This window comes from Hetaerina americana, unplaced genomic scaffold (genome assembly GCF_022747635.1).
Source record: "Hetaerina americana unplaced genomic scaffold, ioHetAmer1.1.p SCAF_100, whole genome shotgun sequence".
NCBI classification, from domain to species: Eukaryota; Metazoa; Arthropoda; class Insecta; order Odonata; family Calopterygidae; genus Hetaerina; species Hetaerina americana.
Genome location: NW_027286071.1, coordinates 833,436 through 852,545, shown reverse-complemented (window position 1 = coordinate 852,545; position 19,110 = coordinate 833,436). Strand labels below are relative to the sequence as shown.

At 40.1% G+C, this 19,110-nt stretch overlaps 1 protein-coding gene across 1 annotated transcript in view; it reads left to right on the top strand.

Moving 5' to 3' along the window:
• Positions 1-19,110, top strand: part of LOC139700444 (protein glass-like) — a 66,522-nt gene that overhangs the window by 13,432 nt on the left and 33,980 nt on the right. Inside the window, exons 3-4 of the mRNA XM_071599046.1 lie at positions 10,587-10,817; positions 16,634-17,003. Of these exons, the coding sequence (XP_071455147.1) occupies positions 10,587-10,817; positions 16,634-17,003 (601 nt within the window). The remainder of the gene's footprint in view (positions 1-10,586; positions 10,818-16,633; positions 17,004-19,110) is intronic.

The window sequence follows — 19,110 nt, the reverse complement described above, 5'->3', positions numbered from 1 at the left end:
TTGTGGATGAAATTTGCAGCATAGGTGAAGACAATATAAGTAATGGAAAGTCGGAATGAAAGATTGAAAATGAAAATAGGATGAGGAGAAAGTGAGGGACCGTGTAGCTAATGATAAGCCCTTCGTACAACGATCCTTATAGTGTTGCACTATAATGAACATTTTCACACAGAATCCCCTAATTCACAGGCACTGCCACTGCAAACAAAGGAGATTTATTCTTCATTGCGCATACCTGCGGCATTTTGTAGACGGTATCCCATTTACGACGAGAATTGTTACCTCAATTTAATTTGGCATCAGGATGGCTCTTGCATTATCAATAATTTTTCTTTAAGAATTGTAATGTGTAGATGCATACAGATTACAAATGAAAGCCCACGCTTACCGCGCCACCGCAATCGATAACAAAATACAGCCTCCGTATGGAATCATTAACATTTTCAGAATGCGTTCCGAAAGTAATGCAATTGAATTTCCCTTGCCGCTCCTATTGATTGGAGTGGGATCGAACAACTTGGAGTAGGTGGCGGGGGCTCTAAGCTTTTCCGCAAAATCAGTCTCAGTGCTCTGCAAGATGAAGATGTAGCAGGACGTCAGTTATTGTAAACCTCTGCGCGCCGACCGTGTCACGAAAAACATAGAATCGACGATCGAGCAACATTACGCTGTTACTAAGTTTTGCGCTAAACTAAAAACTTCTCTAGAGGAGACTAACCAAATGATTCGTGAGGCTTACGGGGACACTGCTCTGTCCTACTCACAAATTTCGAGGTGGTGAAAGGCATTTAAGGAGGGCTGGGAAGAGGTTCGCGACGAACAACGCTCACTGGGCGGTCGTCAGCCAGCAAAACCGACAACAATGTGGCTCGTGTTCGACAATTGTTGGACTCTGGTGGTCAATTGAGTATCAAGATGGTTGGCAATGAACTGAACTTGTCGTCTACTATTGTGTTTTGCATTGTTACTGAAGATTTAGCAATGAGGGAAGTGGGGGCCAAGCTCTTGCCCAAGGTATTTGCCATAACGCGCTTCCGTAGCAATTATACGGTTAAATTTGTCATGAAGAATGATGCAAAATGACCAAATCCAGCCAATTTTACTGTGAAATTTCTCTGGTGGAAAGCAGTATCGGAAAATGAGGAGGAAATATGTACGCATGGTAATTATGTCAATAAGCACAATGGATACATATTTCAATTCACAGAAAGAAAATATTCAGTTTGCCATAATTTAAACAGTCACAATAAGAGGATCTAAAGTTGATCTAAATGATTGAACCATTATCTGATGGACGCCAGTCTCTTGACTCAAGGATATTTAGCGGAAGCGGATGGACATATCATATTTCTGACATACTCTAAAGGCATAAGGAGAGGGGACGCAAAATTCACTTATCGCGGACAAACGAAGGGACACGCACCGCACATACCGCATCCGTAAATCCAGTCTACCATACCCTGGAGACCCCCGCTATCGCCCGAACCCCATCACTCGACCCCCACCCCTCCAACTACGGTGCTCGACGAGTACACGCAAGTAAACACGCTCATAGAGCCGAGATATGAAAGAACTGGGGCCTGCATGCGTACTGCTCGTGCGCCCCTCGAAGGGGCGGTGCCTAACCGTCGCGAGGCACGAACGACACGTTCCCCCGCCCCCGGGCATCGATCCGAAGTCGATTGAAAGCTTGCATCAATTTGAGATGGTTTGCTCACCCCCCCCCCCTTCACTCCCTCCACCCCTCTCTCCCGCCACCCGAATCGTACCTTCTTCCCTCCCTCCCCCACACCGCCACCAGGACATTTGAAACGTGAGAAGTTGGACACGTGGACGGGACATGGAGAAGGGGGGGGGGGGGCAATAACATAGAAGAGAGGGTCGGACCGCCGCCATTCGCCACAAATCTGAGGTTGTAAAGGGGGTAAGGGAACGAAGGGGGAGGGGGCGGGGTTTAAGTTGATTACCATCTCCGCAATCCCTCTAGCTTGGGACGGGAATATACTACTCCATCGTACGGATGAGAGAGAGAGAGGGATGGAGTGATTAGGTAACGAAGGAGTGTGGGAAATTAGGTGAAGGAGTAACACGAGATGGAACGGTTCATTCCTGCCACAAAAGGAGAAAAGGGAGGCGAGTGAGTAAACCCTTTGAACAAGCCGCAGGAACAATAACTGCTTATTTGTTTCCGATGGAGAGGAAGGACGTGGATCGGAAAAAATCAAAGGATCTGACGACGGATGAGCGACGTACACCGCAGAGTTCCGCCGCTCGTTTTGTCCCGCCGTCATCTAGTCAGCGGTTGGTTGATAGAACCGTGAGAAAATGTGAGGGAAACGATCATACTTGAGGGTTAAGAGTCCTGTTGACAGTCGGGAACTGGATTTGAACGATATTACGATATGTCGACATGATTGTGATAACTATTTCATGCCTACCGGGTTGTTATGAATAAATTTATGCGACCATTAAATCAAGGATCGATTAATAATGGCGAAATGATGATGCAGAAGAAATGAACGATGTTTTTTTACATAATATGTGGCCGATATTGCCCTATGTATCCGATAATTATTTTCACGTCATTATATCAATGTCATCTCGATATGTATTTTCATATTGAGAATGCAATTGAAATTGGTCGATTTGGAAATTAACATCGTACAATAGCCATTCAGGAGGGCTATTTTTCAAGCGAGTTGTGGCCACTTTCTTAAAGTCCACGATTTTTGTATCTAGCGGGACCGAAAGGTGCATTTTTTGATAAATTACGTGAAAAATATTATGATATCAATGTACATTTTATACAACGTGTCAAATTATATACATTTTTATGCTTGGCATTCATTAAGTAATAACGTGGTGTGATAATCTCGTGAGGCCTCTCCCTTTGTCTCTCTCAAATTACTAAATCGCTATGGGGAAAAGGGAAAACCGTATCGCTAACTGCAAATGCCTAAGTGAAAAGGTTCCATGATCTTCATACACGTACTGAACATTAAATTCGTATTGAATTGTGATACATACGTATGACGATAAGACATTTTCACCTGATATTTATAAAAGTGGCGGCAATAATTTGTGTCATACAATTGAGTTGCGTTTATAAAACGTTTTTGATAGTACGTACTATATGCATACATATGCTAGTCATGAATAGAGAAAAAATTGAAATAATACTCTAAAAGCAAACATAAGTTTTGATACATCACTAATTCCTTAAAAGCGTACTGTGAATGCAAGTTTCACATTCCTCATTATGCTCGTCTGGCAGTTCATTCCTGGTTATTGTGCAAAAAATCGTAGTACTATTGCGAAGTGGCTTCATCTTCAAAGAATTTTCAGAGCCAAAACATTGGAGTGTATACAGCTAACAAAAAATTCAACAAACTTCAAGTTTCTTAACTTCTTTATCTTTATCAAATTGCACCGCAACAATTTCAGAGAGTTAAAATCAATCGCCTAGACCGGCACCAAGTTCTTTATAAAGTTTTTATCCTTTTATCTAAACGTTTTTCCCTACTTAATACGAGTGTGTCCTCCTTAAATTAAGATCCCATTGATGCTTAACTCTCACCATGCGTTTGTGGAACAAATCAAGAAGGTTCACATAGAAGATAAGAAATAAGAGAAAATTAACTTTTAAACCTGTTTTTTATCAAATTCAAGTTTAAATTGGCTAATTATTCTCGAACGAGCAAACTCGATTACACAAAGAGCCTTTTCAAAATTTTGTATTGATTTTTATTCTTAAATGAAATGTGTCGATTTTTAAGCTTAAAAAATGTGATAATCAAATATTTGAGATTTAGAGAAATTAGTGCGAATATTTTTCTTTATTTTTTTCGAGTCGCCCTTTTCATTCAATCTAATGTTAATATTTATGCTGTGAAAAATATAGTCACATCATAAAGTTGAAACAATCGCCAGTTGTAAAATAAATAAAGGGAAGTGATTTAGAGGAGTGTTGAGAGCCTAGAGGGAGGAAGTCAAAGAAAATTTCCCCATTCAAGGAGATAGAATAGAGTTAATCCGCTTGAGTATTTCACAGCTATTAAGGAACGAATCGATTTGGAAGCCATTGACAGTGACAGGAAAGAATTTACCCTTCCCTTAGGCATCCCTTAATGGCAATGAAACCCTCGGAAGCCTCCAACTCCGCCTCTTGCCACGAATCATGAATGGGAGGTTTCAGAGAAAGGAGTAAAGGAAGTCCGAGGAAGCACCCACCACTTCGTGCACAAGAGGTGAATTATTCCGACCATCACCTCACACCCCGTTCCTTCGAAACTAACAGAGACAAGTTTTCAGCTGTAATAATATTAATTCAAATGCTGTCAATTTTGTAGTTATGTTTCATTCATCTATTTAATGATATTTATTGTTATTGAATTATTTTCGATTCTTTATCTAACATGATTTCTACAGGCTGCAGTGTAAATCGCCTAAATCAAATTTATAGCAACAAATGAAACTCTGGGTTATGAATCAAGATTTTGACTACAGTTAAGACAGAAGTGGGCATGTAAAGTTGTTATTGGACGTCATGTGTGTAATAGCATAGGATAATGATCAATTAAATCTCACTGGCGCCAATTTAAGTGTGGGCCTCATATTTTTCGCTTGAATATTTGGTGAAGCCAGTAGCTTGCCATTTACAATAATTGAAGTGTAGGACTCAGTACAAAGACGGGCGATTACTACGTCACAACGATTACTAATGGAGTTAAATGATCTCTTACCATGACGCATACGTTTTGAGCACGAAGAGCACACATAAGAAAACTTTAACCAAATAGCTTTGATTGGTCGTGCGAGAAACGGCGTAATTATTTATGCATCACCAAAATCTGGTCTTATCAGGAAAAGAGACCAATATCTTCGACATGAGTCGGATAAAACAGATGAATACTCTACGGAAATAAAAAAATTTAAATATGTAAAGAGAGATCTAGCAAATAAGCAGTTTTTCGAAATAACTCATCGATCCTCTTGAATTATAACCTCAATGCCCGTCTTTATTTATACACTGAAGTCGTTGAAGTTCCTGAAGTGACCCATTTGGTACTTTTGCACCCAATTCATAGAATGACCAGGAAGCATCCCTTCCATCGCCGTAGGAAATGAAAATTCGGAGGGGAGAGGGAGAAAGTGGGCGCTGCGCGATGAAGGGAAGAGAGAAAAGAGGAGATGGTGCATTTGAAAGGAGGAAGGTCGCTGAATCCTAAGGTTTCTTGGGCGAGAAACTTAACAATAACCGTTTCTCTCGGATTCCGCGATTATGCTGTGGCATTTAAGGGGACCGCAACTATCCCTGCTTCTTCCCTGAAACGATTAATCTCCTCTTTCCGAGTCCAAAAGTATTCTCTGGGCAAGTAAATATTTAAAAATCATATTAGATTTCTGAAAATTATTCCTTATATCCAGTATTCAAAATAATACACCTCACAATAAATATGTACAATAAAATCGCATGATTAAGGGCATATAATACTTTAAAATAACTTTCAAATACGTTGGGCCCCATGATTTATAAACATCGATTTGATTGAAATTTTTTATTTATCTTGAGCCCATGAAAGTTATTCACTTCGGTTTGAATCATCAACATTCTATGAATCCTTTAACCACGACATAAACCCCATGTCCATCATCGGTTAAGTTTTTACTCGCTAACAAAACCAAAGTATTTCAATGGTACTCACAATGCGTTACCATAGTCTGAGATGCATCATTAGCACGCAGAGAGTGAAAATCATATTTAAATATCTTCATGAGAGTTTATCTTATCGAGTTTATCTAATCATTTTACTAATGGGATACAAGTTGAAACTTGCTAATGTACCCTGACAGAGGCAGCAAAATAAGGATACATCCTCTGAAGAGGTTTCTTGAGTGTATACACATTGAAAGTGTCACATTTAAATAATCGTTGATGTTAAATAATTTATAAACAGAGTTCAATAACGTGTCACCAAGTGTAACAAAGACTTGTAATATAATCCATGGATGGTAAAAATTCACTCTCATTTTGGATTATGTTCACAATAGGGCTTTAAAAAATTTTAAACTTCAAAAAATGGTTAATGTTCCTAGTTACCTAAAATCTAAAAACTATTTGACCCACATTATACAAATACTCCAAGCACTGCGAACTGTCTCTTTAAGTTTTGCGTATGTCATCCGGAGAATTTCAGTATAATTATTTCAATGAATCTACATGATACGTACATATTAACAACTTTAACTATTCGCATCAATGAATTGTCCTGACAGCCTGAGATGAACCTGGAGTACATTTAACTCACTTTATTGCAGAGTGAAAATTTATATGGCAATAGATAGAACTGGCATAAGCATAGGTTACAAAATAGTCATTTTGCAATCTATCTAAGATTTATATGTTGAATCATAGCTCATCATTATTGAATATGTTTACATCTACCATATTTGTAATGTTATTCGGAGATATAAAAATATTACCAGAAGCTATACCAATTTGTGACTATTCAAATTCAACACAACATGCATTCAAGCATTGTCTTTAAATGCCTCCAGTAATAATGCATAATTTCCTGTTTTGAATTCCCTCCGTAATTTGATTAATATTTCTTCACTCACTCTAGCGTTGCAAAATCTACAAGATAGTTGATTCGACATATAAAAAGCGGCTACAAATTTTATGCAACTTCCTCATTACTTAAATACAAACAAATATATTGAATTGAATCAGACGCATAATTTTATTGATTTACTTTAAAATTTAATACTATGACGTGATGAGGAAAAACTATTCGGGAGTTGCAATGAAATAGGTTGCTGAAATCCGAAAAAATTATACAGGAGGCGCATTTCACGATCAGTTTTGAAACGATTCCTCCTACCTGAATACAGCATCTCATTCCCTTTGTAATTTGAGCAGCATATATTATTTTTGACGACAAATAAAAATACTGTGTGAAAACAGCAAATTTAAAAGAGGGTCATGAAGACCTCCCGGTGTGATTGGAAGCGACGAACAACCGCATAATACCTCGGAAGGAAAACTCGAATATGACGGACCTACTGCAAACTGGGATTGATGAATTCCGTAGAAATGCTGCCGATTTATTTGCTGAAAGAGACGAACGGCGGGCGGCCCGTCGAAAATATGGAAGCCTTTTGAAGTGAGATGAAGCATCGCACGGAATTGATTCAACTGGTATGGGGAAGGTGAGCGTCGGTGGAGGGCTAGGGGAGGAGGGGAAACGTGAGGAGGCGGAGGGATGTCACCGTAGGGACAGGGGAGTGGATAAAGGAAGGCGGGGAGGGCGAGAGGAGTGTTCCCATGGAGAGAATTTTATACACCGATCCTACATTCATAAGGGTTCCTCCCCTATTATACATGAAATGAGTGAAATGGAAAAAAACATGCCCATAGATCAAGAAAACCAAATACTAGACTAGATTGTCCCTCAGATTAAAACTAAAAATTGGTGTTCAAAATTAGTATGAATAGTACATTATAACCTAGGGAATAGATACCCATAGCTTCGCCTGGCAAATGAGGTAAGTTTCATATATCTTAAAGGAAATCACATGCGTTTAGCAAAAACATCAGTTTAGGAAAACGCGTGCCTAAATGGAGGAATGAATAATTACGAAAATTACAAATAATAAAGCATTTAAATTTCGAACGTTAAACTCAATAAATATTCACACTAGAACTTTTAGCAAAGGCAGAAAAGTACCCTGTCCCAAACAGCATTGAACGACCCAATCCCATTTTCTAAATGATTAATAGGTCCGGGCATATATTATCTAAATCGCAATCGATAAATTTCATTTATTAGTAAACAAATGGATAGGCAAACGATGGAATAAAAATGTCCATTTCATGAAGAAAAAATGTTATTAAAAGGTGTTTGTTTAATGATTATTAAGAAAATTATTTTCTTATCACGTATTTCTTATAATAATTTGTTTTCAAAGTCGATGAGCAAACTTTAGATGTAATAGTTGCTGATTTGTGAATTAGTCATTGCCTGATGTGTTTTTAAAATGAGTACAATATAATCATTAGAGACATATTTGAAATTAGGCCTAATAATAAGTCATAGAGCTGAGTTTTGACATCAACCGGAGATTAAAATTGGACTTCAGTCTAACGATATATTTTAAAACCTGACCTAATTCGACCTACATGTGTAAACAATTTAATTTCTCACAAAGATGGACTCCTCAGATGGACTGGGGAAAAAGAGACATTTGATAAAAACCTAACGATTGAGCATTTCCCAAGAGATTCGGTTCAAGAAATAATGCGTAAAGTGACATTTATTGCCAGACAAAATCTTTCTGTCTACAATTTTAATCATGATATTTTTTCATTTTTTGGTAAATTAATACTTCCGGTTTTCCGATGAGAGAAAAAATATAATCGTTCCTTTCACCAGTTATAAAAACCATAAATATCAAATTTTAATATCTCAGATTAATATTTTCTGATCTATATCTCCCAGATAATCTCAGTAACATGTAGTCATAAAGATGACTACATGTTATTGAGATATTTTGTAATTAAATACAAAACTGCTCACGCATATTCAGGGGGCATCAACAAATTCTTTTGTATTGGAATATCGAAGGTATTTCTCATGAATTAATTACATTTCCCGTCACCAATGATGGAATTTTAAAAATTCGTGTTTACAATTAGCACCTTTTTTTGTGTTTTTGGCGGATCTCATCAGTTTATTTCGCTCATCCTTCTGTTGTTACCTTGAACCACAGACTAAAAATCATTTTCCCATAATTTTCAAAGGATCAGTCGTTCCAGCAATTAAAGTTCCTTGATTCCAACTTAAACTAGACAGCATAGTTCATTTTTTCTCGATTAAATCTTTTCTCTTCTTGAAAAAATGCTGATTATTTCAATGTAAACTTGAAATAAAATGCATGATATTTGTCATTACCGTACCTTATTAATTCAGCGTTGTTTCAGTATTAAAATACTGTACTTGTGCAAGGAAACCAACTTACAAATGATAAACTTTTGATGCTATCGATCTTTCGAATGAATTGAAACTCGGCAGAAAACTACTGACAAGTCTCGTAGACACGCGAGTTTGAACAGTTTCGAGGCTGTTTCATAATTTTACCATATCATTTAAGTAATTAATTAGCAAACATCAGACCACCTTAGAAATTTATGACATTAAATTATATACGTTGAGCCATGCTAAGGCATTCACTTCGAGAAAAAACATTTGAATACCTCAAAATTTGTTTCACTCACGATAAAAAAATGCATTTCCACTTAAATTAAGGGCTGCCTGAACTCCTTCAGTTGCGAATTTTTCAGCAATTCCTTCCCGATAACCAATATCGGTATCGGGTGCGCCAAGTACATGTGACGATTCCATGAGAATGAAACAACTTAAATGCCAAATTCAAGGAATTCCCTGCCAACTCGATACGAACACCATCCCAACATTTCTATGCACTAGGTGCCATGGAAAGGACGGTAAACGATTGCCCTTCGCCCAGATTTAAAAAAGATCGCCTCCGTTTGGTAACCATGGCAGCCGCCGTAATCAATGGCGCGAGACCGGACGAAGATGAGAAACCACTGCCTCCCCCTCTCTCGCCTCTCCATCCGTGGGGTCCCCTCTCGCGTGACATACAACGATTAATAGCGGAAACCTCAAAAGATGCTTCCCCCTTGCTTTTACGCTCGGGAGCCAATTGCGCGGATGGAGATGGAGTCGCCGGTTGCCATGACAACCTTTGGCGGGAACAGGTCTCCATAAGCCCGCAGCACGGGCAGGCGGAGGGCGTGGAGGTAAGGCGTGGAGGGAGGGCTTCATGAATTCATGTGGTCGATGGCTGGCGCATATGCGTGCATGCAAGTAGGAAAGTAGGCGAGAGGAGAGGAAACGGGGGAGAGGGGGGGATAAGAACGAGAAAGGGCTTCCGTCCATGCGAACCCAACGGAAGCCACAATAAACAATTAGTAAGCGAAGCCGCAAAGGAGGCTGGGTCCATTGTGATGGTCTTTTCTGGAACCCACAACCCACCCTCCTTCACCTTCAAACCGACCACTCTCCCCCACGCCTCTCCAACTTCCAATTCCTCCGCCCTCCTCCTGCCCAACCTCCTCATCCCCTTCCCACACCCCTCGTGCACCACCGTGCAGGGTCCTTCCCTCGTCTTTGAAAGGGTGTATCTATGTACAATGTTCCCCAACGCACACCCCTCCCCAATTATCTCAGAGGCTATGGCTTGGATTTCATGTGTATTAATTGATCTCTCTCTCTCTTTTTCTCTCCCTACCTCAACTCACCCTTCTAACCTCCCTCCGCCTCCGCACACACTCAAACACCACCCCCCACCCTCATCGATTCCCATCCCCCATCGCCACTCCATATTCCCCCCGAAAATCCTCTCCGCGCCTCTCTCCCTCCGCCCAATCCATCCATCCATACGTCTATCCATCCCCACCGTCACTCACATCTCCCCCGCGGGATGATGGCGACGGGGCACCTGCGCCAAAAAACCCTCCCCCCATGTTCCGCGTGGGGGGCGTGGCATCACCCGGAACGCAGGTACTTAAACATGGACGGTTGCTACGTCCCCAACAATCCCCACTTCGGGCTGGAGGCGTGGCCGGACGTGGGGGTGAGCATTGGCGGTGTCGGGGGCATCGGATCCGCGTCCATCACCACCACGGCCACTTCCGCCTCCTCCTCTGATATGGGATCTTTCTCGCTGCCGCCCCTGGACCTCGAGCCACTCCCGAGTCTCTTCCCGTTCAGCCCCTGCGCCGGATCCTACAAGTGAGTGCGTGGACGTTTGTGTGTGTGTGACTGCGAGAGTTTGTGTGTGCGTGTGGGCACGTCCGATGCTGACGTTGGATGCTCATTTCGCGTGCGGCAGCCAAAACGTTAAAAAAAAAGATATCTACGACGGTTATCGTGTCGCGGGGACCCGCGACACGAACCCCCATCCCCCGGGGGAAAATCCGCCCGAGTCCGACCCTCGGCGTTTCCACCCGAGCTTCGTTTTCTTCCGATCATCCCAAAAATCACCTCTTTGTCTCACCTACGGAGGCTCACTTGGAACGAATCGTTGGGATTTAATTTCTGATGCAATAATTTTTGAAGCGTGAATTAACGCTAAGCATCAATACAGGTAAATATTTATGCGAGTACATTTAGTTAATCAATCGCAAGTTTTAATCAAGACGCCAAAAAGATAGGGCGAGATAGCTGAATTGCCATTCTTGGGCGTGTAAAATAATGGGTGTTTTCCTCAATAAATTGTACGTATTCACAATTTACCCTCTGCTAATTAAATTTATTAAATCCTTTCAAAAATTTTGAATGAATATGTGAAAACAATTATTTTACATGATATTTATTTACAACTATTTTTCATTGCTGTTCCGAGTGGGATGTAGAAAATCGGAATGGAACCGTGTTTAGTTTTTGTGGCACACACGAGAGAAGCCGTAATTATTACGAAATGCATGAGATCAATAAAACCCTCAGCATTCTCCAACTTTTCCTCGTTTACATCAATGGCATTAGCTTCAAAATAACCAGCCATATTCGATAATTCGCCGATCATTCAGTCGCTTATCGCAATATTTGAATGCGAAGTTCTTCTAGCAACCTAAACGTTATTAGTTCTTTAGCCAACTGTGGGACCGAGTCAAATCGGAAACCATGTACTTTAACTCATTTCTTAAAGAAATTAATCGATTAATCCTAACGCCTTTTTTCACCTAAATGCTCTGAAGGGTAAAGGCGTACTAAGACAAACACTTTGGAGCCACATTTACATCGGACATAAAATGAAGGGAACACCTTCGAAATGTCTGTAACTTTGCGTAAAGGAACCTTGGATTCATCAAACGAACATTGGGTGACCGTTCGAATCAGAGATATGGTATTTCGTGTCAGTTATACGGGTGTCTTTTGAATAAACGTTGAGGATTTGGGATCATGGAGAGGACCTAATTTATTAACTTATCAAGATAACTCGTATAAAATAGCTGCCCTTTTCGTTAAAAACTGACAGAAAACTTTACACGATCATTAAATATCAAGGGTTCAAAGAAATTGTAAACCCGAATATTACGTTCACAACTAAATCTAATGAACGAATACAAATAATCCTAGGCCCGCATGACGGTAGTTGTTAATACTAACTAGAGCGAGAGGGGAATGGAAATTGGCCGAAGGATAAACAGGTAGGCGGGATCATTTTTCGCTATTGGCTGATGAGCTTCATTAGAAAAAAACGCATACAAACATTCGGGCAGCTGGAAAATAAATTGTCAGCTCGTGATACTACCAGAAAAGGTCTCTTAAAACCCAGAGGACTGGTAACCTAACTTGCCACCCTCTCTTAGGGCAGCTTTAAGGGTATAACGTATGTGGACGTGTTACTATTATCACTGTGCGAGCCTAGTTAGCAAATAACATGCCTTTTTGTTTCTACGATAAAGTTCAATTGCTTGTGAAGGATATTCCACCGTAAAAAGTGAATATGTGTAATGTTTCCTATGAGAAACTAATTAGGGTTTTCTTATTGAAATTGTACTCAATACTAAAATTTTAAAGAAATATTAAAATATGATTTTTTTGCCACAGACATTTTTATCGGAAATCCTGGTGCCGATAAAGAAGAATTATTGGAATAAGTCGGCAACCGTGACAAATATTGTGAAAGGAAAATTAGGGAAGTGCTTAACTTTAGCAATGATGAAGCATCAACATTTAATTTTGCAGAATTTGGTATATTCGAATCACTCAAATCCCGGGCTGATTCAATTTTTTTAATCGATTACTGCGTCATCAGAGTTTTCTAGTAAAGCTTTGAGTGTACTTTATTTCTGATTTACATTTATTTATTATGCTAAAGGTGACATTTTATGATGCTCATAATTGTAATTTGTAAGTGCAAAAAAGAATACTGGTCCAAATTAAGCGTAAAGCAAATTTAAGTAGCAATAAATAGTTTTTCGGTAGTCTTTGTAAAACATTTTAAAACATCTGCGGGCTGATTTCTGTCGTAACATTAAACAATATTGCTTCAAATTTGTAATTTGGCAGTTTCTTAAGGATAATTTCGAAAATATACCCTTAAAAATGCATTAAATAAAAAATGTATGTTATTTAAAACTTCGCAAAATTCAATTTGAACGGTTTATAAGCGATAAAATTGACTTTAAAGGGTTAATGCAATTCAATTTCTAAATAAATGACGGAAAGGAATTGAATTCATAAGTAAAATAATGAAATCAGGGGTTAGAAACGGAAAGAGTAGCGTGATAGGTATCTCTAATTTTCCTTTCACAATATTTGTCACGGTTGCCGACTAATTCCAATAATTCTTCTTTATCGGCACCAGGATTTCCGATAAAAATGTCTGTGGCAAAAAAATCATATTTTAATATTTCTTTAAAATTTTAGTATTGAGTACAATTTCAATAAGAAAACCCTAATTAGTTTCTCATAGGAAACATTACACATATTCACTTTTTACGGTGGAATATCCTTCACAAGCAATTGAACTGTATCGTAGAAACAAAAAGGCATGTTATTTGCTAACTAGGCTCGCACAGTGAAAATAGTAACACGTCCACATACGTTATACCCTTAAAGCTGCCCTAAGAGAGGGTGGCAAGTTAGGTTACCAGTCCTCTGGGTTTTAAGAGACCTTTTCCGGTAGTATCACGAGCTGACAATTTATTTTCCAGTTGCCCGAATGTTTGCATGCGTTTTTTTCTAATGAAGATCAACATCAAGGCGTCTCTAGGATAGGATTTTACACCTACTCGAAGGCAGCAAGATCTCAAATATCAATCATTATGAATATTGTGAATAAATTATAGGAAATACCAGCAGGAAAATAGGTGATGTTTCTAGATAGCAGAGAAAATATAATGATAAGTAGAACAGCAGTTAGCCGTAAAGCATCAAAATTCGCATGCAGCTAACTTGGTGTAATTAATAATTTGGAGATGGCGCTTGATTAGTAAAATCACCATCGCATTAAAATTTAATTCAATCCTGCACAGCTTCTAAGGTAAATTTTCAGCATGGTTACTCTAATTCTTTTTAAATGCCAGATTATTAAACATGATATTTTTTTTGAATGGACTGTATAAATTAATGTTTCCACTAAAGCCTAAGAGAATTAGCTTCATGAAACTCGCACACGACGGGAATAATTTGCCAACTGAAGGTGTTCAATCACTTGCGCGTAGCATAAGTCACGAGGTGCGAGTGTTTGTAGTTTTGCAACTCGAGGCTTTCGGCGGAGCTTCATAAAAGCAATCGTCGGTGATGTAATCAGGAGGAAGTGTTTCCCAACCTTTCCGAACTTGTTAATCTCCTGTGAAATTTTGTTACTGTTTTGCGAAGAATTTGATCGAGTCTCAACTTTCTTCGGCACAGCGAATTAATTTAGCTCAAAATAAATAAGCTTTGCTAATTCCCGCTGAGTCAGCAATGCAATCAATTAAAAGGTGCAAATTAAGCACTTTGAAATGAGCTCATAATGAAAGCAAACCATCCACAAAAACGCAGTTCCACTGAACGACTTTCAATGAGTCTAAGAATTGACTGAGAAACAAATAATTCCAACAATGAGCGATAGAAGCTCAAAGTAAAACGTGGAAATGAAATTGCAAGAGATCATATGGGAAGCATATTGGCGTATATCCTTTTGATTATGCAATCTACAGAGTCATTTCTTTATTATATATTTTCTCACGTATTGACACATATTATCAAACCTATGAGATAGCGAGAATTTATCTCGCTCTTTGTTTCATTTTCATTCTCGGGATTCATTGGTAAGTTAAAAATTAAGGAGATGAAATACGAGTAATATCCTGATCATGGCGCGTTTCGCCTTGATCAGGACATTACTCGTCCATTCAATCTCTTCCGTAATGTTCTGCATAAAAGCGACAAATAGTTTTCCCGTAAATATCTTACACTTGCATGAATCTACCTGTATTTTGAGGGCGAAAATCCGATTCAAAAATGAGATGCAAAAAGGTATAATGGGGAAGGGGAAATATTTATTGAATAAAATACCATTGTGTGTGAATATGTAGATGGGAGAATACTTCTAGATTCATTGAAATGTGTAGTGCCATAATCGGAGAATGAGGTATGAAACAAGTTCTTCGGTGTAACTTCGTGTGCATTCCAAAGAAACTGCGGGAGATGCCACAACAGTAACTTTTAACGGAGTCATCCGCTAATGTGCATTTCAATGCTACAATTTCAGAGCGTAAAATATCATTCGCCTTGACTGGGATCCCAGTCAAGGCGAATGATTTTTACACTCTGAAATTGTTGCATTCGTGTGCATATTATAATCATGGTGATTTGTTCAGATAATAGTACCAATAAAAGTACTTAATCAAACCCAGAATACATTCTTCTATTTCGTCATAATGGATGCATCAGACTTTATTATCCATCATCATTTATACACGAAGCACCTTATTGAGAAAGGTAATTTGGAATCAAACAGCTGCAAGATAAAATAATTTGTTGTGGCTTTTAAAGTATTTTTACTAACTCAAGTATTTTTATTAGCTGTTTGGTATAGCTGTTAATAAATATATCTTGAAATTTGAACGATATTGCAATTTAAATTATCTCTTTTTGACCTAACCATAATAATATTCAGTAACAAATTCAAATACCCAAAGTCTAATAGTACTACCCTTTCACCTGAGAATGACATATATGCATAATAATTTTTATCTTTCTCAAGGATTGCTACTCCATAATATGTCTAATGCTTGTCCGAGATTTCACTTCATCCGGTTACTTTCCCGGCGTTTAACGTTGCAGAACAGAAATGAAGGGAAATACGCTCGCCCCAGCGGTTTCTATCTAATTTTCACATAATCAGTTATGTACGACTTCAGTAATTATCTTAGACTCTCTAAAAAATAATTTTATGTATTCGAATGCACACTAAGGCAATCGACCATGTAATATGTCACAATAGTCTCGGAAAATTATTCAAGAAGCAGTCTTTCGATGTACCTATACTAAAGATATTCCACACCGGTAAAACTTTGACACACTTGTCTGCTGGAGTATTCTAAACCGCGACCCATCCGTTGTTCAGGGAGCGATCCACGCTTATTATTTACCCCGATTACCGATTATTAATAAACCTCGGTCTACTTGGAAGATTTCCAATATTATGAGGTTGGCAATGAATATTTTTTCACAGTAAATTAATGGCGCGGGAAGAACTAGAAAAATGTCTCCAATTGTAATATCCTGCATATATATTTGTTTGTTAATATTTACAATAATAACATGTGCGATATACTCAACCGCATGATTTTTGACTAAGTGAGCATAAATGTGTGCCTGGTGTTCGCATGACTTTAAAAAAAATGTACTTTGCAACATGCTCTTAAATAAATCTCGAAAGAGCGCAGGGATCTCGGCCCATTTCAACGGCCCTCCCTGGACCCTTCTCCCCGAGGCCCCCTCCCCCGCCGCTCTCGCGCGCGGTGGTCGGGGGCCTCTCGAAGAACGCTGCCCTGAACCGGCGACGGGCCCGCCCCTCGCCGGCTCGGCCCTCCTTCTCCCGCTCCCAGGGACTTCCCCTCGCTCAAGGTGGAGAAGCAGCCCCACGACGTGGCGGACGTCCTGCTCTCGCTCAAGCACGCCGTCGTGCACCCCGGCCAGGTCATGGGGGGAGGCGGCGGGATGGTCGGCGGAGGCGGCGGGGGTGGAGGTGGCCTCGGACCCATGGGAGGCGGGGGCATGTGCATGGGAGGTGGGGGCGGCGGCGGCGGGATGATGGTGGGGGGCGGGATGATGGGGGGACTCTCGGGACCCCTCTCGCCCCCCTCCGGCTTCACCTACGGCCAGCAGCAGCCTCCGCCACCACCACCACCACCTCAGCAGACGGTCACACACCAAGGCACCCCCACGTCGCTGTCGTACACCGTGCACCCACACCAAGTAAGTTCAGTTGGTCGCAGACTCTCTATTTGATTGTTTCTCGCAATTGGTGCGAGAGCGGATCTTGGCAATGACGAGAGGGATGATGTAAACTCCAACTGCTGAACATCGCGCCCCGGAGGTTACGTTTTAACATGCATCCGATTTTGAGTCCCGTTGCCGCAGCTGTGTGCGTCGCCGACACGCCGCCCCTCTGCTCCCACGTCTGCGGCGGCGACAGGAGGAATCGGTCCGGGGCGAGGACCCGTTTGGTGCGTGTGTGTGTGTGTGTGTGGACGAGAGTCACGGAGGGAGGTTTTCGCCCAGCTGCGGCAAGGAAGCTGAGATATGGGCGACCCTTGCGGCATCCCGGCCTGCCGTGGCTATCCACACCTTGATCGGATGCTGTGCAGTCTGCGGCAATCCAAAGTCGGATGCAGGAAAACGTAGCTTCACGCGATTCATGGCACTGGGTCATGAGCGCTTTTTTCGCAAAATGAGATATAAAGGAACACTTTAAGAGTCCTCCATCGCGTTGCATACGGCACAACAAAAAAGATCCGTGATCGCAACTCCAGTTATTGTGTTTGTCGACGCCCACAAATGATGTCGCGCTCCTTGTGGAGAATCGGAAGATCAGATATCCATGATTCACAAATGGTGTTGCCAGTGGTGAAGGCAAAATTTATGCCGCCGGGGGGAATTTTGAACTTACTTTCTCTCCCGTAAAACATAGCTCAATAAACATAATCAATACTTTGAGGTTATGATAAAATGACACAGGGAGAAAAAGTATGATAATATATTTTGATAAATATTTTTTAATTGAAAAAATTAAGTAAATCACTAAAGGTTGTAAAATGTTCGTAGCATTTGTAGTAATAGCTAAAGTGTATGCCCGGAAATGGCTATAGGGGGGTTGCCGTTTCCCTTGCCACTTAAAAAGACACTGGCTGTGACTAAACTAAAAATCACCAACGCTCTCCCGTCCTATTATCTGGTACTGACGAATGAAGATATTATTTTCCAACCCATGTACAAATATGATGGGATGCGGTAGTCCAGGGTACTAACCGAAGGGCCCAGGTTCGATTTCCGGGGAAGCCTCTCTGGGCACCCTCCGATCCACCCAAGCTATGTGATTTTTCGGGTACCAGATCTTCCTGGGAAACCACAGCCGGCATAGGGAAAGGAACTGCCCCCCTACCCTGATGTGTGGATTTCACACGCCGTATAGGGCTTAGTACTGGGTGAACTCTATCATCACCTACCAAACCGACCTTAGGGTTGATTACTGTGTTTATGCTTTCTATAAAAATTTGATTTATGTCAATAACGTTTCCCCGACTCTGCTGTCACCACCTTAAGGTTAGAAGTGATGATTCTCATTCTCTTACTTCTTAATAATAATGCTCTTCATCTTACAAATAATAATTCGGCTTTATTCTGGCCAGATTGAGACTGTAGCAGTCTCTTCTTCCATCTAACCCATCGTCAAACACATTCAATGAAAATATAATTACATTTGAGAGCTAAATAATGTAAATAAGAACTAGATAATGGCAATCGATTTACAATGAATATGAATGAGTACAAAAGGTGTACAAAGATACACAAAATTGTGGGAAAACGTAAAGAATAAGGGTTTTATCCTTGATGAAAAAATCCACTGCAGGAAAACACCCACGCATGAAGGGGAGTGTGAAAAACCTGCGTAAATATTTAATATTATAATTAACTAAATGTAATAAAATAAATAAAACAAAACTAAAGAAATGGGTGGAAAAATAAGAAAAGAAACAAAAGGAAAAGTATCTTAAAAATAATCTTTGGACATTACTGGCCAAACGGTTTTAATTATAGAATATCTTTCAATATTTTGAAATTGTCTTTTCTAAGATTGGGACGAATCTTCCCTATTGGAGTTGTTTGTGTGTTTAACTGTATTTATTGCTTATCCTGGTGCACTGGGGAAATATAAGGTTATTTATACCAAAATTGTGGATGACTATCGTTTTCTCGGGGAAGCACGAGAAAGCGCAGGTAAATCTCACCTGAGGACGCCGACAGGACAGTCAGAGAAACATTGTTGATGTTTGAAGATGCAAGTCTTCCAGGTTGTCCTCTG